Source organism: Amphibalanus amphitrite, unplaced genomic scaffold (assembly GCF_019059575.1).
Source record: "Amphibalanus amphitrite isolate SeventyFive unplaced genomic scaffold, NRLGWU_Aamphi_draft 000001F_arrow, whole genome shotgun sequence".
Classification (NCBI taxonomy): Eukaryota; Metazoa; Arthropoda; class Thecostraca; order Balanomorpha; family Balanidae; genus Amphibalanus; species Amphibalanus amphitrite.
The window spans coordinates 2504565-2529539 of record NW_024881499.1 but is presented as its reverse complement, the minus strand read 5'-3'; the positions used below and the strand labels follow the sequence as shown (position 1 = coordinate 2529539).

Below are 24975 nucleotides of genomic sequence, written 5' to 3'. Positions count from 1 at the left end.
AATGGACCATCTTTGGTTTTTCCGCGAATAACTAACGCAAATGCTACCGATAGCGACGAAAGTTTCAGTACCCTCGAGCTTACTGAAATTTCATCTTACAGCTATTCTGGAAATTTCCTTACCCTGATCTCAATGACCTTTGAGTTGTGGCCTGTTTCTCGAGACCATCTTTGGCCGGAATCGCGATTCGGCTATGTCGGCTCACATTATCGGTGCATTTCCATTTTTTTTAGATGAACGCTCAAACACGTGAAATGCTGTTATAGTCCAATGCATTATGGTGGATGAGCTAATATTATTTCAGCGTACACATATTGACAAGTGGAACGCGATCCTCATAAGGCGATTTCTTGCAAGCTGTGTCATCCATTATTGCAAAATCTAATTTTCTACTGTGTTTTATGTGAGATCTACAGTGAAATTGCGACGGCGCAGCGGCTCCGCTCCACTCACATTTCGTGGAGCTGTGTGCATCGCTGTCAGCGATGTGACAAACGTAAATGCCACCGATTTGTGTCTTCGAGAAGTGCTTCGAAAACATCCCGCCGAAAGAGCTTTTGGTAGTTTTAGTAATTAACGTCAATTAATTATACTGTACCGTATACGGTACAACAGTGATGTGTTAAATGCGTCCTGTCCACTGACTTGTTTGTCACGTCGCATAAATGCAGCCAAAGTGCCCAATTTTAAAATTACAGATAGTGTTTGCGCATCTTTGGCCTATTATCTTGCGCACTGTTTGTTGCCTAATTTTCATCCTCATAGCCTGACCATACGAACTTGAACCGTATAGGCGGGAAGGAACTGCGTCCACATCGTGCGAAAAATCTGATTATTTGTTTGTCATGACATGTTTCCTAATTAAATCGATGATCTTCATCCGGTTCTGTCCATCCCGTCGGAACCCAATAAACAAGCGAACTCCGTTTTACATATAATTGTTTTGTTCTTTTTTTATAGCAAACTGCGAAAAGTGTAGCACAAATAAATCATGGTGTTTAAGTACATTATACATAACTTTCGGATAAGCTTAAGGCTTTTAAGGTAACAATACCAAAGAATCACTGGTACGTATACGTGTGAGCAGGTTATGTGACACAAACAAATTCGGTACGTATATGTGTGAGAAGGTCATGTGACACAAATAAATTCGGTATTTTGACGCAAAAAGGTTGAGCTACCTGTTTTCTTGGCGTAGGATAACCCGTAAATGTTCGGAACACGCATTCTCGGGTAAACACCACGGCTCAGCTATCTAATGTATTGATCTGTACACATCGGCTCATTACACGGTCCTACCCAGACTGCCCATCATGCCGGACCGACTGTCCGCCAGCTCATCCCTGAGCTCCTCTTGGCGAGCCAACCGCTCAGCCCCGAGCCCCACCCGCCGAGCCACCCGCTCAGCGACTGCCGCCGCCGGCGATGCGCCGCATTATATAGGGGGGCTGGGCGCCCGCCGACCAATCAGCGGCTGCCACGTCACATACGTCACCAGCCGGCCGGGACTGCAGGCTGCAGCGCCTGCAGCGCCGGCGCACACTGCCGGCGGCCGATACGAACGGCCGCCGCTCCCCAACACACACCCCCCCTACACAAGAGAAGGGTACGACAGCTCACATTTTACAAGTATGTACAACACTTCGCAACAACACAGTGCACAATACACAACCGCGCCCGCGATTCGCGCAGTTCATGGACCCCCGCCTGACACTGTACAGGGGCAGCCGCGCCGCATTCGGTACGGCGCGGGCGGGCCGAGGGCGGTAGGAGGCGACTCAGGTCTCGCGCTGCGATCTGGGTGATGCCGCGCGCACCACGCGGCGGCCACCTCTCGCGGCAAACCGCACGTCCGTCCATCACGCTTTCTGGTGGTCGTGGTGCCACATCTTGGTTTTACCGACGCCGTCCCGCACTCGGTAGGTGGCTCCTCTTCCTTCTCTTCTTCCGTGACCCCACGGGCCCTTGTGCCGCAGGCCGAACTTTGGCTGCCCTCCAGCTGCCGCTCGGAAGTCGCGCTCGTTACCGGCTACGCGCTCGAAGGGGCGTGTGGCCGGCTTGTTCTGCACCGGGGCCCTTGGAGGTGGGGTGGGCCTTTTCCGCCTCCCCGCTCGTTCATTCTTGCCTCTCAAGTCCAAGGCCCTGCCCCACTCTTCCGGCACCGAGGTGTTGCAAGGCGTCCGATGGCTGAGGCGCTGTCGGGCGTGATTGTGCGGTGGGCTCTCTTCTTGCGCCTTCTGCTTGCCGCTCCACTCCACCGGACTAGCGTCCCCTGCGTCGCCGTCGACACTTGGACGGCTGGTGGTGCGTGCTTCCTCGCCCGCCACATCGCCAGCCGAGATGACCTCGCCGCTGGCCTGGGCAGTCTGCCGGTCAGATTGGCCTGCGATGTCAATGCTGGGCGACCCGCCCTCGCATTGGCTCGTCCCGGACCCGTCGCGCTCGACCGGGTCCCCGCATGGGGCCACTGGGGCTGGCCAGTGTCGCCACTTGTCCAACCCTGCTGACTTGAAGACGGCCCGAGCGGTGCAAGTCACCAGCGCCACTGCCCGCACGCAAACCTGTGCGCACTGCCTTGCCACGCCAGTGTTCGAGGCCCCCGATCGCTCGCGATGCCCGAGCTTGTCGAGCTGAGGTCGGGATGCGGGCGGAGCCCCGCTGCCCGCCGGCTCTGATCGTATCGTGCACACGAACGACGGTGTAGGAGGGCACCCTTGCCGCTGTCCTGTCGCGCTACAATCCCTCGATTGTGTGGGCTGCCCTGCCGTAGGGGTACCGTTGCGGGCAGGTGGGTCAGCCACCCTCCGCTGCCACTCACGGTCGCACCCCGCTGCCTGTGTGCCTCCCCGCTGCAAGTGCCCCATGTGTGCTGTTGGGCCCTCCATCGACGGGATATCGGGCGTGCCTACGGCCGCAGTCGCCGGGGCAGGCGGGCGTCCCACCCATCGCTGACCCCCACGGCAGCACCCGGGCAGTGACGTACCCAAGGGGGGGCCACGGGGGCCAAGGCCCCCCCCCCCCTGAGCGCCGAAGGCGCTCAGGGGGCCCCTCAGGCCCCAGGATATTTTTTAAACACTGGATAAAACGTCTTTTACTCGGAAGAAAAATTGATATTAAAGTTTCATTTATGTGCCCTGGGTACCCGAGGGGCCCCTGCAGTCATCCAAGGGCCCCCAGTTTCCTGGCCCCTGGTCGCCTAGGGGGCCTCTGGTAGCCGGGGGCCTGGTCTCATGGGGGCCCCTGATAGCCTGTGGCCCCTAGTCGCCTAGGGGGCCCTGGTCGCATGGGGGGCCTCTGGTCGCATGAGGCCCCTGATCGACTGGGGGCCCCTAGTTGCCTAGGGGGCCCTGATAGCCGGGGGCCTGGTCGTATGGGCCCCTGATAGTCTGTGGCCCCTAGTCGCCTAGGGGGCCCTAGTCGCATGGGGGGCCTCTGGTTGCATGATATTGAGGCCCCTGATCGCCTGGGGGTACCTAGTCGCCCAGGGGGCCCCTGGTAGCCGGGGGGCCTGGTCGCATGGGGCCCCTGGTTGCCTGGGGCCCCCGGTCGCCCCTAGTCGCCTGGGGGACCCTGGTCGCCTTGGGCCCCTGGTAGCCTGGGATCCCCTGGTCGCCTGGGGGCCCCTGATCGCCTGAGGGCCGCTGGTCACCTAGAGGGCCCCTGGTCGCCTGGGGGCCCCTGGTAGCCGGGGGCCTGGTCGCATGGGGCCCCCTGGTCGCATGGGGGCCCCTGATCGCTTTGGGGACCTGATCGCATTGGCCCTTGGTCGCCTGGAGGGCCCTGGTCGCCTGGGGCAGTAGGGCCCCTAGTCATCTGGAGGACCTGGTCGCCTGGGAACCCCTGGTTGACTGGGGGCCCCTGGTCGTCTGAAAGTTCGCTTATCACCTGATTGATCCCAAATCATCTGAGTGGCTACTGGCTACTGGATATAAGTAGTGACTGGAGTAGGCACTCATCTGAAGGAGCCAATATCTTTCACGGTGCCGGAGATATCACAGAAAAACAAAAAGGCTAAACTGAATACCCCCCAACCTTGGCCCCAAAGGCGTCATTGGCTAACACAGGGATGTGGGTCGATTTGCAATCGCATTTCCTCCTAAGTCCTATTCCTCCAATTAATACAGAGTGTCCCAGAATTACCCAAGCATTTATTTTCTGGCTAAAAGTACAATTGCGCTCGTTTCCTAGTGAAACATATAATAGCCGCGTTTACATAGGGCTAGTTGCCAGATAGTGGAATTCCGATAACGAGACATTTATTCCCCACTATTATACCAGTAAAACGCCTTTTGGGCGAAGAACGAGCGAGCGAGCTAGTGAGCCCTGCACGTGCGGAAAGGCGAGAGGGTACTTCCAACGGGCTTGTGCAAAGCACCCTTCTAACCGGTCGCTAGCGGTGTGCCAAATTTGAACGCAATCGGCCCAGCCATTCCTGAGATCTGGAAGCGGCATTCTGCACGTGCGCACGTGCAAACGGGGTCCAAACTGACTTTTGCACGGCACCCTACTAACTGGTCCCCAACCGTGTACCAAATTTGAGCGCAATCGGCCCAGCCGTTCTCGAGATCTGGGAGCGCCCCCTGCACGTGCGCACGTGCAGTAGCACCCTAACCGCAACACATGGGAATGCATTGCCTGGTGGGTGCCTACCTGTATGCCAAGTTTCAGCGAAATCGCCCCAGTAATTACCGAGTTATTGAAATGGGAACAAATTTGGCACCTCTTATTGCTGTATTTTGCACGTGCACTGGGGGTCACTCACATAGATCAAGAGTATCCGACCTTTGGTAGAAGGGATGCAGCTACCAGACTTGTGACAGCTCAAGAAAAAAGTGAGCTCGCTCAGCTCAACTCCGTCTTATCCGCTCCCGCTCAGCTCCCGCTCAGTTTAACGCGGCTCAGCTCAGCTCACGTTCCGCTCAAACCGGCTGCGCTCCGCTCACGCTCAGCTCAGCTCAGCTCAGTTTCCGCTCAGCTCAGCTCAGTTCAGTTTCCGCTCAGCTCAGTTTCCGCTCAGCTCAGCTCAGCTCAGCTCAGTTTCCGCTCAGCTCAGCTCAGCTCAACTCAGTTCCCGTTCAGCTCAGCTCAGTTTCCGCTCAATTCAGCTCAGCTCAGTTTCCGCTCAGTTAAATTCACGCTCAGATCGTTCAGTCGTTGTTTTTAAATCGGACATGCTTAAAAAAACAGACCAACTCTTGGCACATAAGTAAGTCTCCCTAACAAGGAGCGAGGCAACTTACACAATGGGAAAAAGAGATAAGCTCAAAAACCTTGAGACTTTGCGAGTCGTGCGTCTACTTGGACTCAGACTACATGAAATGGACTGTTCTTGGCAGTGTTATCACATGTTATCAGTGTGCACCCGCGACAATCACCGCAGTGCACTCACGACTGGCACATGACGAGCATCAATGGAAACATGTTCTGTTCATGGCTTAACAAGCGCGGGGCTGGGGGGTAAATTTTACCCCCCCCCTCGCGAATTTTTGCAATATCTCAAAAACGGCGGCGCAGAGCCGCCAAACTTTCAGTACCTTTTCTTACATCAATTTGACACGTTCCCTGAAAATTTGAGCGAAATCCTTCGGATTTTTTTTTAGAAAATGACGTTTTAGTGACGTCATGTTCGCCATTTTCGCCTCTAAAACGGCAAAAATTTCAAACGCCGCTAACATCTTCATTTTTAAGTGAATCAAGACGTAACAAAAAAGGTTATACGTGATTCTAATTTGTCTATCAAATTGCTATCTCGGTTTTTTGAAAATTTTTGATTTTGGCCCAAAAACATTTCCAAAAAACTGACTTTTTTGGGAAAATAATCATAAAATCCAAAATTTTGCGTGTATCGAAAAACGGCATGTATGTCAGAGAAGTGGTCCATGTGCACCTACATACCAATTTTTAGAGGAATCAATTCAAAAATGTGGGAGTTATTTAAAATTTTATGACGTCACGACAAACAATTTTTTTGAAAAAATGAATTGTTTGGAAGTTCTAGACCTCGTACGGAAACAAAAATAGCACCATTCGATTCGCCGTGAAAAACTGCATCAGATAGACACCTTTTTAGGCATTAACAACCAACTTCAAAATTTGACCTCACTTGACCTGACCTTGACCTGACCTCGACCTGAAATTCATCCAGATGTGGTCCATATCACTTATCCCGCGCCCCGTAGGGCTACCGGCGGACCCTACCACCCGTAGGGGGGGGGGGCGTTTCGCCCCCCCCCCCTAAGATCTCGGAAAGTTACCGGCCGATTTTCAAAATTCAAAGGGCGTTCGATAGCCCTACCCGGGAACTACCTTGTGACCAAATTCCATTGACCTAGGTCAAACCGATGACGTCACAGGTCAGGTCAAAGGTCAGATTTTCACCGTTCACAGGCATTTCAAGAAACGTGTTGTGAAATCGAGTAAATTGGTAATTTATTGAAAACCATCGATGGTACATTGTTCGTCAAACACATACTTTGCTATCTGAGGTCACTGATACCAGGTCAGGTCACAGCGAGGTCAAGTCACCGGGGGTCACAATATGAAAGTGTCGTGTGATACATGTTTTATGGTCCATTTTACATGACAAATGCGATTATGTGGGCTAGGCAGCCTTTGGGGCCAGCCTAGGTCACGTTTTGGTGAGGGTCAGGTCAAGGTCAGGTCAAATTAGGTCAAATTTCCAAGTTGATATTTTTGCATAAAATGGGCATCGATTCGATGCAGCTCGTCACGATGAGTCTAATGGTGGTCTTTGTTTTGCTCTACGAGGTCTAGAATTGCCAAAAAGTGAGTTTGAAAATTTGACGTCATCATTTTTGAACAGTTTTTTCGCTATAACTTGGCCAAAAAAACGAGGTATCGATCTGAAATTTGGTATGTAGCTAGAAGACGGTAGGTACTATCACATATATTCTGGTTTTTTCGAAACTCAAAAAACTTTTTGGATTTTTTGGCTAATATATCCAAAAAAATGCTTTTTTGATTTTTGGGGGTCAAAACTCAAAAATTTCAAAAATCCGAGATACGACAGGCGTTATCACAAGTGTATTCGCGGCCATTGGGGTGACGTAAGAAAAGAAGAAAACATCTGGCCCCAAGAACTTTGAATTATCAGTTAGCATGCACATTTTCCATGATGTGTAGAGAATCTACGAATAAATATTAGAGAAAATTGCATTTAAAATTTTCCTTTTATGTTTTTCCATCGTTTGAACAATATATTCTTTTACTAAGCTAGAAACACTTATTATAAATAGTTCCAGCATCATCGTCAAGAACAATAAGGACGGCTTGAAGTGAATACAACTGTCTAAACGGTTTTGTAAGATGTGAAGATCACTTCTAAAATTGCCTGTAGAAATATTGAAGGCAAAAGTTCCTTTTTCACTAGACGGATGTCTATAAACCTATTCAACGTGTGAAAACTCAGCCGGTATTTCGTCGCCTACAGCCCAGCTTTCCCTAATGACCGCTAGAGGCGCTGCTATCGATGTCCGCCCGTACCGCCTAACGAGCAGTTTTGTAGCCCTGTCAATTCTACACCTTTTGTGTCTTGATCATTTTTCTGTATCTTCAAACCTGTTGGCCTGACAGGTCTTCTCGCGAAGGTCTTTTTTCGGTCGAAAATGACAGAACATGACGTCATTCTGACGTCATTTGTGGCCAACCTATCATAGCCTCTTAAAAAATATTTGGTCACAATGTGTAAAATTGATGCCCGGAGGGGTCCTGAAAGTTTGGTGGCGATATCTCCAGCCGTTTAGGAGATATCGACCGAAAAGGACAGGGGGGTTGTTTCGGCCCCCCTACGGGGCGCGGGTTATTGAGTGTGCCTATTGAATTCTATGAATAAAATGACCCATAAAACATGTGTCACACATGCCCTTTTCTATATTTTGTTTTTTGGTTATCTGACCTGACCTGACCTGACCTTGACCTTGACCTCTGAATGATATTGTATGCAACGAATATTGTCTTGGTAGCCTAAGAACACGTTTGGGCAATCAGTCTCAGCCCATGACTCGGCAACTACGGTGCAAGGCCGATACTGTAGAAACTGGCAATTTGTACCCTTGACCTGACCTTGACCTTGACCTCAAACTTTAAATTAAGTACATATTTTTAGTGGTTCGTGATGAGATCTTTCGATTGGCGTTTGAATTTTCCAAATCGGACCATTAGTTCGGGAGATAACACTGGTCTTCCAATTTCCATGCAATATGGATGAAAGAAATTAAGCTTGATTAGTGATTACTATTGATTTCTTTAGAGTTTTGATATTTTTAAGTGCGATCACGAAGGCAGTGTAATTGCTCACTCCATAGCAAGCTCATAGCTGAAGCATCAAAGCCTGAGTTAATTTCCAAGCATGAACTGAAAAGAATTAGAACTGGATCAGCTCAGCTCAGCTAAATCAGCTCAGCTCAGCTCGCTCAGCTCAGCTCAGCTCAGCTCAGCTCAATCAGCTCAGCTCAGCTCAATCAGCTCAGCTCAGCTCAATCAGCTCAGCTCAGCTCAGCTCGCTCAGCTCAGCTCAGCTCAGCTCAGCTCAGCTCAAGCTCATTCAGCTCAGCTCAGCTCAAGCTCATTCAGCTCAGCTCAGACAGCAGCTCAGCTCAATGCATTACTGAGCCGGCTCAGCTCACAGCTCAACAATTTGGCAAAATGTTGAGCCGGCTCATGAGCTGAGCTGATTTTTGAGCCGGCTCAACTGAGCTGATCACAAGTCTGGCAGCTACCCTACAAAAATTACTGCAAGACAATCGCCCAAGCGGCTGCTGAGATATGGGCCTCTCAAAATCACTACTTTTGCAAAACAGCTTGAACACCCTTGACTTTTCACGTGGCACGTGCCACGACGGTCACTGAGATGTATCAAAAGTAGTCAATTACGGGGTAGAAGTGATGGGGCTACCCAGCAAAAAAGACCGCAGGCCAATCGGTCCAGCGGTTGCTGAGATATAAGCCTCTCAAAAGCGTTACAGGCCGGGCCGGGCCGGGCCGGGCCGGGCCGCTCATACTGAGATTTTCCGTTATATTGAAAAGACTCGCTTCGCTCGCTGCGCTCGCTCGCTCGTAATTATATACCTACATATCCGGAATTGGAGGATGTTCAGTAATTGAGGCGCTCGCTCATAAAATGCCGTGCGTTTCATGCACACTCCTCAAGCAAAAATATTTTTACTTTCCAATTTTCCACATTTTCTCAAGGCTTAGACCGTTACAGAGACCGTTTTAATTGACTTTGATGAAGTTGAACGCGAGAAATCACAACCAAATGCTACATTAGGTTGTAAAGAACTGAATTGCGTTTTCCCACACACGTGGCGTTTTCTCACCTACGTCTGCAGGAGAGACAGGACCCACTATGCCCCCCCCCCCACCATCGAAAGGTTCTTCATGACTCTCGGGGGCCCCCGGGGAACCTGGGGGGCCCTATACACTGTGGGGGGCCCCTTCGAAAGCAGGTGGCCCCCTCCTGGGCGAAATCCTGGGTACGTGCAGAAAGGCGTCCGTCCGCCGGCCTCCTCAGACGGACCACGGGGGCGCTCCGCCCACTCCAGGCCCGCCTGCTGATAACTGGGTGTGACAAACCGCCCCACCTGCTCGTTTGCGTGTGTGTGCCGCGCCGGACAGTCGCGGACCAAGTGGTCGGGGCTGTTGCAAAAGAAACAGCGGCGCCCTCTACCCCGCCTGTTCGGGTTTGGTGGCCCTCGTTGGGGGCTCCTCGCCCCTGTCCCGTGCCCCGTGCGGTAGGCGTCCCGCCTTCCCGCCGTCTCAAGGGCTTGCAGATCGCGCTGCAGCTCTCCAATTAGCCTCTCCAGCGCGTCCAGCCGCGCAGTGCCGGGCGCGCCTCGGTCTTGCACCGCCAACGCCTCGCCCTCGCTGGGCGGGCGCATTGCTCGGAGTGCGTCCTGCTGCCTTTCGAATTTGTCGGCGACCTTCACGGCTTCGATGAGGCTGGCCGGGTCCTTCGTCAGCACTCGCACTCGCAGCTGCTCCTCACGGAGGCCGCATATGAAGCGGCTGACGACGGTCGCTTCCACGGACGGGTCGCCGGCTTTCGCTCCTGGGTACGCCTCCTGGCCTACCTGACGCACCCTGTCGGCGAAGTCGCGCGTTGCCTCACCGGGCTGCTGCCGGATGTTTGCCAGCTCAGCGTGCGCCTGTATCGCCTTCTTCGCTGTGCCGAAACGGGCCTCCAGTGCGGCCACAGTTTGCTTGAGGCTGCTCTGGACCTCCTCCGACAGCGAGGCGAAATAGTCCAGGGCTCCATCTTGCAGCAGGCTGACCAGGCCCTGCATCCGATTTTCTTCGGAGAACGCGATCGTTTTCGCCCGAAACCGTCGGTACCACCGACCCCATGATTGGTTATTTACCCCCGTGAAATTTTCAAAGTTAGCTAAAAGTAAAAGTTCTCTCTCCATGTTACGTTACTCTACTGAGCCGATTCAAAATAAAATAAAAATAGAAATTTACTTTAAATGGTGCAACCCAACGAATGCGTGTCCGCTAGTGTCCGAACCGTCCTACCGACCGCGCCAGTTGTTCGGAACACGCATTCTCGGGTAAACACCACGGCTCAGCTATCTAATGTATTGATCTGTACACATCGGCTCATTACACGGTCCTACCCAGACTGCCCATCATGCCGGACCGACTGTCCGCCAGCTCATCCCTGAGCTCCTCTTGGCGAGCCAACCGCTCAGCCCCGAGCCCCACCCGCCGAGCCACCCAAGGCCGAGAGGTAGAATCATCCCGCGATTTCCAATGGACCGGTCGCTAAGCATTAGCGTGACGTCACTGGTGGAGACCGGGCGGCGCCCGGCTCCAAGCTGTACGTCGGGTACATTTGGCACCGTATAGTTGCTATTACTGAACGACGAACATAACGACAACTAATGACTCTTAATGACTTTTTTACTCACCTAAAGCTGATTTCCTTGCCGGTACATTGCCGACCCGAGCCCCAGGGTTGACAATCATGGGATGGGATATGGGTCGGATGGGCGACCTCGCGACGGGAGGAGGAACGATTGCAATTGTTGTGTTCCGCACCGCCGATTGCATTCTCTATCTGCACCCGGGGGAGGGGATGCAGGGGGCACGTGCCCCCATCGGATCAGGGGGCCTCTCGGGCCAGAGGGGCCTTGCGACGCCAATTGGCGGCTGAAGGTCCACGCTGGCATCTTTCGACTCAGAAGGGCCCCACAGGGCGCGGAAGAACGCCTTATGTGCTCCGAAGAGCCACACTTCTCTCCATAAGAGCCCCACACCGGCTTTTTAGTGTCCCTTGTCGGCCTTTGAGGGCCCCTTGCCGGCTTCTCAGGGCCTATTGGCGACCTCTGAGGGCTACTTGCCGGCCTCTGAGGGCCCTTTCCGGCCTATCAGGGACCAGCAGCTCTAAGGGTTCCACACACGCCTGCGATGACCAGCTAAACCAATGGTCGAAGGCCCCCACAACGGCGCCTGCGAGGGCCCTCACCGGCGGCTGTGAATGCCCCACACCGGTGCCTAGCTGAGGGCCCAACATTGCCACCTCTGAGTGCAACCGGCACCCCTGAATGAGGTCCCGAAACCAGTGCTTCTTAAGGCCATATATCGGCGGCTCTGGGGGCTCAACGCCGGAGCCGCATCGGACGGCCACTCACCGGTGACTTTTGAGGCCCCACACCGACGACTCTGAGGGCCCCACTGGCGTCTGAGTGTACCTTGCTGGTCTCTAAGGGCTCCACAGGGCTCCCGAAGGCACCGCAGACCTCTTGAGAGCCCCTTGTCGGTCTCTGAGAGCCCCTGTCGGCCTGTAAAGGGTTCGAGCCAGCAGTTCTAAGGGTCCCACACCCGACTGTGACAACTCCACACTGCAGTGTCTCTGAGGGCCCACAAGGGCAACTGTGAGGACCCTCACCGGCGCCTCTGAGGGCCCACAGCGGCACCTCTGGGGGCTTCGCACCAATGCCTCTGAGAGCATCACACCGGTGCCTGTGAGGGCCCACACCAGTGCCTCCAAAGGCTTCATAACCGGCGGCCCTGAGGGCCCTACACGGGTGATTTTGAGGGGCGTACCGAAGGCACCACACAATCCCTTAGTCTCGCTGAGCTTCTATCCCAATCCAATACCGGCTTCTATCCCAATTCCGGCTCAACTAATTATCAGTCCCCCCCCCCCCCCTCCATGGGTCAGCAGCGCCGCGCCGGTGCCGGGGGCCAGCGCCATCGGGGCGGCAGTCGGCCACGCGCACTCAGTGGTTAGCGCTTAGCACCGGCGGCTAGCGCACGCCCGGTGTGTTATCGGTCGTGAGCCGCTCCAAAACGGCTGCAGTAACTGGTCGATATAGGTAGTAAGCAGATGCAGAGATGCAGGTGGATTGCTGACCGGCAGGCTTTTGTGTTTTACGAGGCTGAAGGGTCGAAGTCGGCTGCTAAGTGGTGAGCGGATTTTATCAGATGCCGGTTCACTATGACCTTTGTCCGGGTCCTGGTACCCTGGCGCACTCTTGGAGAGCCGAATCACAGCAAAACTCCATCCACGACTGTATCTATACGGCTTACGCTTTTCTGAAAACGTCTGCGTTTGGCCTTCTACGGGCCCGGCCGGCCGGCCCCGATTGGCGGTCCTCCAGTGACGTCACCGGTAGTGTTAAGCTGATTGGCGGATAATACATGGGAAGAACATGGACGACATACCCCTGGAGCCACCCGCTCAGCGACTGCCGCCGCCGGCGATGCGCCGCATTATATAGGGGGGCTGGGCGCCCGCCGACCAATCAGCGGCTGCCACGTCACATACGTCACCAGCCGGCCGGGACTGCAGGCTGCAGGGGCTGCAGCGCCTGCAGCGCCGGCGCACACTGCCGGCGGCCGATACGAACGGCCGCCGCTCCCCAACATAAATGTAGTACCGATTTGGTACTCTAAAGCTCTGGCTACACTATGCGTTTTCTGCGTGCGTTTTTTGCGTGTTTGCGGGTTTTGCGTAATATCGTTCTAGAAAAAAGGTTATTATTAATTAAACTTCTTTAATATTTATATAAAAGTTAATAAAACGTTTATGTTAATTTAAAGTTTATATGAAAAACATATAACAAAAACGTAATGTTGTTTCTTTCTAGAACGATATTCCGCAAATCACGCAAACTCGCAAAAAACGCACGCAGAAAACGCATAGTGTAGCCACTGCATAAGAATACCTGGATTTTGAGGCTAGAAATATCCTAGAATCACTGGTTGACAGACGTACTAATAGTTCATGCGAAACAATGAAGGGTATTGATACTCGTTTTCTGGACGTAGGATAACCCGTAAAACTAGTACCGATTTGGTACTCGTGAAAAACCCGGATTTTTTAGGTAAAGATAACTAAGAATAGCTGGTATGTATATGTTACGGGCCGCCCCTGGGCGAGCGCCTGGCGCCGCCCGTGGCGCGGCCCGGCGAGTGGTCGCGGCGCAGCCGCCCGGCTGGCGGCGGCTGGCGGTCGGGCGCGCCGCGGCGAGCGGCAGTCGGTCGCGGGACGCGGGACGGTGTGTTGGTGCGTGGGTCACGTGACGTTGAATACTTTAATACAAGTGCAAGATCGGCCTAAGCATATCGCCTGTAATATTGGCGCGGTCGGTAGGACACCACTAGAGGTAAGCCACATGAATTCAGGATTGGTGCTATTATTTTTTTGAATTGCCGTTATTGGTATTACGTGCCTGTTGATGAGCGGCTCGCTCAGCATATTTTTTTTTCTCGCCTTGTGGATCACACGGCGGATGTTATCAATGACTTATTTTGGTTAAGTGGCATCGACGAGCGGTTTGCTCGGCGTGATTTTTTGTCGCCGTGTGGTCCACACGGCAGTCGACATTAAATACACGGCCACATCACAATTGCACTGCGTGGAAGGGTCAGCTGTAATATTTTTTTGCATATATTTCGGGGCCCCAGGGACAGTCCGACGATGGACTTTAATGACACCATCCTGGTATCACGCACTCCGCGGTTCGCGGGGCTGGACACGGATGACTGGGAGGGATGGATAGCACGGTTCGAGGCGCTGACGTCTGAGCACGAGGACGAGGGACGGTTAAAACGTCTCCTGCCGTTGTTGGACGGCCTGGCCTCGGATTGTGCGCAATCACAGTTGAAACTTAACAAATCGTACTGCGAGTTACGGAAGCACCTGGGTGAGCGTTTCGGTAGATCCGTCGATCCACTGGAGGCGCGGGCAGCGCTCGGTGGGGTGCGTCAAGCACCAGGAGAGACGGTGGCAAATTTTGCAGACCGCATCGAGAAACTCGGCCGAGCCGCATTTCCACCACAGGCGGCAGCGCCCGGGTCGAAAGGGTCTGGCTCGACTGAACCGAGAAAGTTTCTAGATGAGGATTTGGCGAGCCGACTTATCTGTGGGCTGCGGGATGAGTGGCTTCAGGCCAAATTGTGTCACCGGAGGCCAGGGTCCCTGTCCGAAGCAGTGTCTATCGTGAACGAGCTGAACAAGCGCCAGGAGGTGGTCCAGGCGGTGCGGGCGGCTGGCCAGTCACCTGTGACTCAGAAAGGCTGTTCAGGCGTTCGGTCGGCGGTGGCGGCGGTTGACGCTGAGCCAGACCGGGTCGACGCAAGCTGCAGCGACGGCCGGGTAGCTCAGTTGGAACAGGAGATAGCCAATCTCAGGTATTCGATGGAGACACTAGTAGCTGCTGCCAGCTCCCGAACAGGTTCAGAGCTGTCGAGAGACATATCTTGTTACAGGTGTGGAGCGCCAGGGCATATGCGACGAGACTGCCCGGCGGCTCGCCGCGCTCAGCCGAGGCCTGGTACCGGTGACGTCATTTGTTTCTGCTGTGGAGAAAGGGGACACATTCGGATTGACTGTCCGTTCAAGGAGCCTGGGAGGGGTCCACGTCACCCGTTCTGTCTAGCCTGTGGTCGCAGCGGTCACTGGATGGCGGCTTGCCGTTCTCTCACGGACCACGTGACCCGTTCAGCGCAGGGCAGACGGCAGACTGCACCAACGAAGTCCACTGACAACAGGCAGCCGGAAAACTAGGGGCAGCTGGTTCAGTGGGGCGAGAGTCAGCTGCTTCTCACCAGTCCCGGTTCACCGCAGCCGCCGTCAAGGTGAAAATCGGTAGTCTTGAGGCGTGGGCACTCATTGATTCTGGCGCAGATTTCTCGATGGTGAGGTGCGGCTTACATCAGCGCATCAAGGTGGAGTTGGGCTGTAAGTCAACCACCCCTTCGCGGTCTGCGAAGGGAGCGGGTGGGAGTCCGCTGGTGATCACGGAGGTACTCTGTGACGTCCCGATGTCGATCTCCGGAGAGACATTCGGATGTTCTCGACTGGCAGCGGTGGCTGGTCTGGTGTATGACGTGCTTCTCGGTCGAGATTTCTGTTGTCAGCATCGCACCATCATCGATGACGAAGAGGGAGTTTTTCGTATCAAAGGGTTGAAAATTTCCCTTCCCACGTACCCAGAGATTCGAGCTTCCCGAGCAAAGGTTGTTCTGGCAGAGACGGTGACTATTCCGGGTCGCTCGATCCTGACAGCTGCAGCGGTGGTTGAACCGCTGGATGGGTCCGGCGTAGCTGCGGCAGAGACGCCCATGACCGGGATGGTGGAGCCGAGCCCTGCAGCCGACTGGGACTCGCTGTTGATCCCGAGAGCTGTTGTTGCTGTCGCGACCGACGGCACAGTGCCCATTCAATTTTCGAACGTCGGGACAGAAGACGTTCGACTGCTGAAGGGCTCAGACGTGGGAACATTCTTCTCGATGGGAGACTCGTTGGGAGACATGTGTGAACTGTGTCCAGAACCGGACGACGTGGTTGACGCGGTGGCGAGCTGCGAAGGTGGAGGTTTTCCACCGGAGGCAGCTGAAGATATCGATCCGGACGTGAAGCAGGCGCTGGAACCCGGTCTGACTGATCTCGGGGAACATGGTCAGGGGAGGCTGCGCGGCTTGTTCGAGAAATATGCCGATGTCTTCAGCTGGCGTCCCGGAGATATTGGTCAGACGAATCTAACCAGACACAAGATCGATACTGGTGATGCTAGTCCCATCAAACAAAGACCACGGCGGGTGCCGCTGAAGGTGCGTGACCAGGTGGAGAAGCAGAAGGAGAAGATGCTACAGGATGGGATCATCGAAGAAAGCGAAAGTCCCTGGTGCTCTCCAGTGGTACTGGTTCGCAAGAAGGACGGAACCTTCCGCTTCTGCGTTGACCTGAGAGCAGTGAACCGGGTGACGAAAGGCTTCGCGATGCCACTCCCTCGAATTGACGACTCTCTCGACACCCTGGCTAAAGCGAGGTGGTTCACCACGCTGGATATGGCCACGGGATATTGGCAGGTGGAGTTGGCACCTGAGGATCGAGAAAAGACGGCGTTTTCGACGGGCAAGGGGCTACATCACTTCAGAGTGATGGCAATGGGCCTGAAGAATGCGAGCGGCACGTTCCAGAAGTTGATGGAAATGATCCTGGCGGGTCTGGACACAAAAAGTTGCCTAGTGTACCTGGATGACGTCATCCTGTTCAACAGGACGGAGGACGAGCATCTGGCCACTCTACAAGAGGTGTTCGAGCGGATCCGAGCGGCGGGACTGAAGCTCAAGGCGCAAAAATGTCGCTTCGCTCGCAAAGAAGTGACGTTCCTCGGCCACCTAGTCTCCGAAGAAGGAATCCGTCCAGATCCACGTAACGTGGAAAAGGTACTGGCATGGCCACATCCATCATCCGACGAAGAGATGAGGAGTTTTCTCGGTCTGTGCGGGTACTACGCACGCTTCATCCAAGGATATGCGGCAATCACAAAGCCTCTGCGAGACGCCACGGTGGCGGGCGGTCAAATCAGGTGGACGGAAGCGATGCGAGGAGCCTTCGAGCAGCTTAAGTCTGTCCTGGCCACGCCGCCGATCCTGACGCTACCAACTGGCAAGGGGACGTTTGTCCTGTACACCGATGCCTGCAACTTCGCGGTTGGCGTTGTCTTGACTGAGAAGACAGGGGAGTATGAGCGGGTGGTCGCCTATGAGAGTAAGGCGCTGTCGAAGCAGCAGGTGAAATGGCCCACCTACGACAAAGAGCTCTGGGCTGTGGTCCACGGCATCAGACATTTCCGGCAATATACAGTTGGAGCCAAGTTCGAGGTAGTGACTGACCACGAACCTCTGGCAAACATCCCTGATTCGATCTCGGTGGAACGTGATGGTACAGGACGTCGAGGACGCTGGGCGGTCGAGCTAAGCTCCTTCGACTTCAGGGTTCGGATCCGCAGTGGGGTGAGGCATGGCAATGCGGATGCACTATCGAGGAGGCCATCTGGGGTGTCCGTCGATGAGGGCAATGGTGGTCTGGCTGGGGATGCCGGCATGACGCGAGCAGTGGGCGGATCAGTCCCGACGGCTGGCGGTTCGCCAACACCGTCACGGTCCACGGCGGCTTCGCCGACAGGGAATGCGGCGATCTCTGGGGTAGGAGGGTCACCATATTCCGTGATCACCTCTGTAGCACCCGCCACATTATCGTCAGGGCCGACAGACAGGGTGAACCCGGCGACAAAGACGTTGACGCCCCCCTCCGCAGTCGGGGAGAAACTATCAACCGAGTCGCTGCTGCTGGAGGCCCAACAAGACGATCCAACGTTATCGGCGTTGTGTCGGGCAAGGGAGGAGGGGAGGATGCCTAAATCCACAGAGACGAGCGGTTGGGCCGTCTTGAAGAAGCACTGGGGACAAGTAGAGGTTCGCTCAGGAGTGTTAGGAATTGCCAGCAAGCAATGTTTCCAGGCGGCCGTGCCCAAGGCAATTCGAGCTGAAATCATCCGACTCGCCCACGATGACAAATCCAGTGGTCACATGGGTCGGAGGCGGACCATCGCTCGGGTAAAAGCCCGATTCGTGTGGCCGGGGATGAACGAGGACGTCCGCAGCTACTGCGCCTCGTGCACACAATGCCAGCGACGCTGTAGGCCTGCCCCGAGCAGGCGTGCACCATTGGTGACTGAGGTGACGTCTCGCCCCTTTGAGAGGGTTGCCATGGACATCACGGAGATGCCTCTTTCCTCAAAAGGAAACAAATACGCACTCGTGATCATGGATTACTTTTCAAAGTACGTGAGAATTTACCCAATGCCAAATCAGAAGACGGAGACAGTCATGGATGCCTTCCTAGACTGGGTCCAAGAGCTTGGTGTCCCGGAGAGGCTACACACTGATCAGGGCGCACAGTTTGAGTCTCTGATGATGAAGGAGATGTATACGAGACTCGGTATCCACAAGACTAGGACAACACCCTATCACCCGCAGAGCGACGGCATGGTCGAGCGCTTCATGCGTACACTAAAGGACATGGTTTCGAAATACGTCGATGGCCAAGGCTTGAGCTGGGATGAGGGAGTCATGTCCTACGCCATGGCGTACAACTCGTCCCTCCACGAAACTACCGGGTACACCCCATTCTATCTGATTCATGGCTTTGAGCCTCGGGTACCGCTGGACGTGGTGTATGGCCCCGAAACTGACCCGATCCCGACCAGGACGTTCCTTAACAGTCGGCTGAAGACAATGAAGCGGGCATATGCTCGTGTCAAAGAAGCCACGTCCAAAGCAGCTGCTCGGATGGCGGTTCGCCACGATAGCAGAGTCAATCACACTGCCTATCCTACAGGAACGAAAGTGTGGGTGCGAGATCACACGGCCGCCGTCGGCGGGAAGCCGAAACTGGGTCTGCCGTATAAGGGACCGGTGACCATCATCGGTAACCGTGGGGGGCGAGATGAAACAACATATAAAATTCAGGACGAGCGCGGCAAAGTACGTCAGGTTCACTACAATGACCTGAAGGAGTTTGTGCCACGGGTGTCTGGCATTCAGGAAGGGACTACCAAGCGCCACACTCAGGGACCAGATATGACTAAGGAAATGACTCAGGAACATGACACGGGGATCCAAGAGTGGATACCCAATGAGGATCACACAACTGGCTTACAAGTACCATTCATGTCATTCGTAAGGGCCGGCAGGTCCGCCGGAGGGACCCATCGGGAGCAGCAGGGTGGGACACCCCAAGGGTACTACATAACGCGAACCGGGCGGGTGTCAAGGCCGCCCGCATACTATCAGGCGGGACGATGAATGAGTCCAGCTTTCTAGTTTCAGATGGAGCGCATGCGGCAGGAGATCGATCGCCTATGGTCGGCCCTCGAAGAGGAGAGGGAGCAGAGGCGGCGGGAAGTGGCCGAAGTACGTGCCGCCCTGGAGGCTGTCCAGCAGCAGGAGGACATCGCGCTCCCCATCGGCGCCGGAGCGGTTGGTGGACCATCGACGATGACCGGCTTGCTCACGGGTGATGCGCAGCGGTCTGTAGAGTATCTGCCGCCGCAGGCTCCGACGTCCGCCGTGTTAGCCGGTGTCTCCACACCCCCGTTCGTGACTACCCTGCTAGAGGCGGGCGCAGGGGATCCTGTGCGTGACCATCTGTCTCCGCTGGCGGTCGACCTGGTGGAGACTGACACAACGGACCTGCTAAGTGAGCTGCTGGGTGTCGAGGCGCAAGAGTTCGAGGAGTTTTCGAACATGGGGCTGCAGGACGAGAAGCCGCGGGAGGAGACGCCCACAGATGGGTCGCCGGAGGAGGTGGTAGTTGGTGAGGCCGACGGGGTGTCCGGCGGTTCGCCGGAGGCTGGTCGCGCGGAAGCCGTCCTTCTCATCGGGGACTCGATCCTGCACAGAACAGACGTCCGTTGCGACCCACCCCGAAGCCTCACCGTCCGGGCCATACCGGGGTACACACTGCGCCGCTGGGTGGCTGAGGGGGTCATGGAGGTGCGGAGGTGGTTGGATGGCCTTCATCCTGACACCTCCAGTGCCCAAGTAATCCTGTGGGTAGGAGGAAACGAGGTGTACCCGAAGGACGCCATCAAACTACCAGAGGGGATGAAGACGCGGTTGATGAAAGAAGTTCAGGACCGGATCGGAGAAATACAGAGGATGGGAGTGCACGTCACACTCGTGGGCACCCAGCCGCGGCTGTCCCGGGATCGGGGCCGACAATGGGAAGAGACGCAAGCCTATGAACTCGAGAAGTCTCTCCGCCAAATCAAGAAGGCTACGGGAGCTGCCGTCATCCCGCTGGGGCGGCGACTCTGTTGCCGCCACGGCAAGCGACGGGTGTATAAGGTGGCAGAGGGGCTCCATCTCGCGGACGGCGTACATCTGAACAAGAGGGGCTACGGGTGCATCAGTTTGTCATTCCCCAAGTGGCTCCGCATGCGTTAACGGGTGTAGGGCAGGTGGTAAAGGCGGTCATCCGGGTGGCGGCCCGTGCATCCGTGCATGTATGTAGCAGCGGCTGAATGTGTGTGTTCTTTTGGTGTTGAGGTGTCTCACTTTCGTTCTGGGGCGGCGCAAGTGCCTTTTTTTTGTTTCGTTAAGCGGGCAAGGAGCGGCTCGATTCAGTAGTAGTATGGAGGCGGCTGTGATACTGTTGACTGTTGAGGCATAGCCGTAGCAGCTCGGTGACTCAATGTATGGCGGACCATCCCGGTGCTTCCCCTCCCCTGCGCGGCCGGCGCGAGGAAGCAGCCTGATTCTGTGGCGAGGCGTGGTTGTTTGCTCGTATCGGAGACATGTTCGCGGTATTTCTTGTGCGGATCATCGTTGTTACATCGTGCGCTTTGTGCTAGGGGGGAGGGGTGTTACGGGCCGCCCCTGGGCGAGCGCCTGGCGCCGCCCGTGGCGCGGCCCGGCGAGTGGTCGCGGCGCAGCCGCCCGGCTGGCGGCGGCTGGCGGTCGGGCGCGCCGCGGCGAGCGGCAGTCGGTCGCGGGACGCGGGACGGTGTGTTGGTGCGTGGGTCACGTGACGTTGAATACTTTAATACAAGTGCAAGATCGGCCTAAGCATATCGCCTGTAATATATACAATAAAGCAGGTCATGTGATACAATCAGTTTAGGTAGTCTAACACTGACTGAGTAGATATAAACGTTTTCTCGGCGTTAAAGGACCCGTAAATATAGTACCGATTCGGTATTCGTGAAATACCCAGATTTTTAGGGTAAATATTTCTCCGAGTGTACGTGAAAGATAATATTTGTCGTAGATGGATCACAATTCCTTCATCACAGCAACGAAACAAAATCTATCATTTTTGTGAACATCAGATATTTATTTTTCAGTCATACTATATTCATGCTATTGCTACCAACAATCGACTGCATGGCGAACTGTGGCTTAGAAGTACATAACTGGGCTTCGGTACAATTTTACCGCGTCAAACAGTAGGTAGGAAATGTACAACACCACGGTTAGGACACCAACAATGTTATAGCAATATATAACGGCAAGTAGAAAGGGGTCAGCATGTGCATGAAGCTTATGACAGGGCAGTATGAATAAGGACATTACGCTTGGAATAATTTAGCACAAGCTACCTCACATGTAACTAGATGCCTTTGTCTGCTCGTCAAGTACAGCAGCATTTAGCAATGCTTGAGTTAAAAGTCATGGGTAAAAGTCTCCATGATGAAAGTGACGTAAAATTATTACAAAATTAAAGTACTTCAAGTCGCAGTCGCAGTCAATAAATAGTTGCGCGCTTAAATTAGGTTGGGAATTTATATTACAAATCAGAAGCACATACGACTAAAGGCCTACAACCCTGCTGAGTGCTTACAAAGAGACGAGTAAAGGGCGCAGAGGAGGTGCACCCCCAAACTAGCTCAGCTCTACAGACCCTGCAGTGCCGTTTGGCCCGCTAACACTGGCGGAGCGACACTCTGCTCGGTGCCGTTCAGACGCCTGTGTGAGAGCTATACAATATCGCCGTTAGGCGTCTGGCTCGCGTAGGTATACCTAAGGCGCATGAGACAATAATCACAGCTCTAAAAGTGGAGAGTGACATACACAGAGTAACCAAGCAGTCAATACCACCTCAAGTGAATACACTTCCTACTTATACAGCATCTAGACAACAACCAATAACAACTTTCACACATCGGAACAGCCAGCGCTTCATCACGATAATATAATGGTCATCATCGCAAGACACAGCCCCGCGTTAACGTTTTTCACGTCCACACTGCACAATCCCTGCAACATGTCAAACAACGAAACATAATACCAGCCCGGCGTCCGCTCCGAGCACTCGACCTCAGTCGACATCATTCAGTGACGACCATTAGCGACGTCGCAGCTGACGTCACTCGCGCCACGACGAGCCGAGACCTGAGACCTCACGCGACATCTGATGGCGAACCTGTGACGCGCCTTATTGGCCCCGCTGCCAGTGTCGAAGGACCTGTGTCCCGTCCCAGTCCACCTGGCCTCTGGTGGAGGGTTTGCGGCGCGCCTCAGTCCACGTTGACGATGGTGGCGGCCGGTCTGGCGCGGTGCGCGGAGCCGCTGGAGATTTTCGCCTCGGCCTGCAGGCTTCCGTCCTCTCCGAACGGCGCCGCCAGACGGTACCAGAAGGGCCGGTCGTGGAACGCGTACCGACGCTGCTCGTGCTCGATGATGCCGCCGTCGAGCAGGTGGCGGCCGTACCTGACGGCGGCGCGCCGACTGCCGGCCAGGCCCTGCACCAGCAGCCAGTCCACCAGCTCTGTGCCCATGAACACGTCGTGGTACAGCTTCTGCTGCACCCTGGAAACGTGGAACGGATGGACGTCAGCAACTGGAGACATCACCCATAGCCCAGCCGCATACACAGACGCGCTCATTTTCCGTACAAAAGGCCTATGAACCGAGAAAAAAAAACATCATACAACAAGACGAGCCTTGCATATTCGCGACTACAGCGACACCTATCGTTCCGTATTTCAACCGAGTAGTCCGTGTTCCCTAGCCATCTCCTAAGCAGCTCGCTGGGGTACGTCCCACTACAGCCGAAGCTCACCTGCGGTCTCTGACCAGCTCCTGTTTGCACTGGTCCAGGTAGAAATCGATGAACTTCTGACAGACCAGCTCGGCCTCCTGGCCCGAGCTGGGAGAGCTGCGTCTCCACCAGTGGCCGGAGAGACACGAGGAGCCGTAACGCAGGCTCATCCAACTGGGGGAGACGGCGGGTCGGGGAAGTCAGATATGGGACAGCGGGCCAGTACCGTAGGTTCGTGTGTGTAGGGGGGGGGGGGGAGAAGGCGGGTCATGTAGTGTATTCGTACTGCATAGAACCGGAGGATGGGACCAGGTGCAGCGGACGATATAGCGTTGGGCGAAGAAAATCGACAAACTACTACTTATCAGGTTGAACAACCATCGATAGACAAATAATCCGTGTCGAGCATTGCGTTACCCAAACTACACCCAAAACCACATTAGATTCGCAGTCGGTAATCAGCACTCACCGTTTTCTGAGCGGCATCAGAAGCGCCTCGGGGTCCAGACCGAGCACAAAGAACGCCAGGATGCCCTGTCCGAAGTTGATGATGGTGTCGATGAACGTCAGCTGGATGTAGACGCCGCCCATCTTGCCCTCCCGCTGGACCGGCAGGCTGCAGCCGCACAGAAACATGCTCTGAAAAAATGGTAATAGTTTCATCAGCTCCTGTAGAAATAATATTCATCATACTCACTAATCGGCGCCAGCAGCATAAGCATAATCTTTGGCATCATTGAACACACAAAGAAACAAAGTAACATGGCACAGAGTACCTATCCTTATCCTCCCTATATTTCTATTTTTCTTTCCCGCTCCCTTCAACTACTAACACACCTAACCCACTCTCTATCTCCCTACCTCCCTCCCGTACTCTCACTCATTCCCTCCCGTACCCACTCACTCATTCACTCACTCACTCACTCACTCACTCACTCACTCACTCACTCACTCACTCACTCACTCACTCTCTCTCTCTCTAACTCACCACGACCATGGACCAGGCGAGTGAGACGAGAAGCAGAGTGTGTCGGAGTGTGTGAAACTCCTCGTCTCTGTCGCGGATGACACTCGAACTCTCCGTGGGGAGTTTGGCCGAGTCCAGTCTCAGGGCGTCAGAGTCCACCGCGCGGGTATCCGGGTTGTACAGGCTGCAATGAGGCGGCACAGAGCGTCTTCAGACATGATGTTCGGGAACATTACGGAGCACGTTAACGATGGACGACAAGGCATGGCGGTGAGTTGTTGAGCAATCGTTGGCCCAAATGTTTCAGAGGGACCATCCCAGCATGGATGATAAAGTTGACATATTTGTCACTACTGTAGACACTGGACATTCTTCGTGATAGGAATGGGTAGATTATCATTTCTTCTTCTTTTCGAAGCGCCCTTTCAACTAAGAGCAGCCTTCTTTTCCATACTGAAGCTATAGACGTGGGCTTGCGCTTTGTCCCAGTTCCCCCCAAAACCGGTATGCCCAACCCTGTGTCACGTACCGCTGGGCTGACCTGTGCCTCTTGACTGAACTGCAGGGTGACGAGGGTTGTCAGAAACGCCCTGTGTCCCGCCCCTGTGTCGCTGTGCTCTCGGACTGACCTGCAGGCTGCCGACGGCGGCCGTGCGGCCCTGTGTCCCGCCCCTGTGTCGCTGAGCCTTCACACTGACCTGCAGGCTGCCGAGGGCGGCCCTGTGTCCCGCCGAGGTCCCGCCCTGTGTCTGCCGAGGGCGGCCCTGTGTCCCGCCGAGGTCCCGCCCTGTGTCTGCCGAGGGCGGCCCTGTGTCCCGCCGAGGTCCCGCCCTGTGTCTGCCGAGGGCGGCCCCATGTCCCGCCCCCTGTGTCGCTGTGCTCTCGGACTGACCTGCAGGCTGCCGACGGCGGCCGGGTGGCGAACGAGGCGGCCGTGCTGTGGGAGACGCTGCTGAAGGCGCTGAGGTCTGTCTCGCCGCTGGCCACCGAGATCGTGTCCTCGCAGGACGGAGACATGACGCTGGAACCGGCTCCGAATACGGACGATACGGCGTCGTCGTCCGCTGGGAACGAGAGGGAGATTAGACCGTCAGTGGAGGGACACGGCTTGATAGCTCCATAATCCATAAATCAAGGTCACTATCGC

The 24975-nt window shown here is 54.9% G+C and overlaps 2 protein-coding genes across 3 annotated transcripts in view; one reads left to right on the top strand and one right to left on the bottom strand.

The window, feature by feature from the left end:
* Positions 1 to 13611: 13611 nt before the first annotated feature.
* Positions 13612 to 20265, top strand: LOC122391729. Its single transcript, XM_043385982.1, has 2 exons — positions 13612 to 13631; positions 19141 to 20265. The coding sequence occupies exon 2, from the start codon at positions 19147 to 19149 to the stop codon at positions 20263 to 20265; it is 1119 nt and encodes a 372-aa protein (XP_043241917.1). The 5' UTR covers positions 13612 to 13631; positions 19141 to 19146.
* Positions 20266 to 22048: 1783 nt separating this feature from the next.
* The window catches only part of LOC122389765 (integral membrane protein GPR155-like), a 43700-nt gene continuing 40773 nt past the window's right edge, over positions 22049 to 24975 (bottom strand). Inside the window, exons 17-22 of one of the 2 annotated variants that reach the window (XM_043382233.1) lie at positions 24743 to 24892; positions 24527 to 24548; positions 23850 to 24012; positions 23331 to 23500; positions 22883 to 23035; positions 22049 to 22629 (exon numbers count right to left, since the gene is read on the bottom strand). In XM_043382233.1, coding sequence (XP_043238168.1) covers positions 22338 to 22629; positions 22883 to 23035; positions 23331 to 23500; positions 23850 to 24012; positions 24527 to 24548; positions 24743 to 24892 — 950 coding nt within the window. In that variant the 3' untranslated portion in view covers positions 22049 to 22337. Of the gene's footprint in view, positions 22630 to 22882; positions 23036 to 23330; positions 23501 to 23849; positions 24013 to 24526; positions 24549 to 24720; positions 24893 to 24975 lie in introns of both variants that reach the window. The other variant, XM_043382156.1, reaches the window with a different exon arrangement.

Excerpts from the sequence above, each read along its gene's own strand:
- LOC122391729 (XM_043385982.1), top strand. The coding sequence starts at position 19,147 with ATGGAGCGCATGCGGCAGGAGATCGATCGCCTATGGTCGGCCCTCGAA.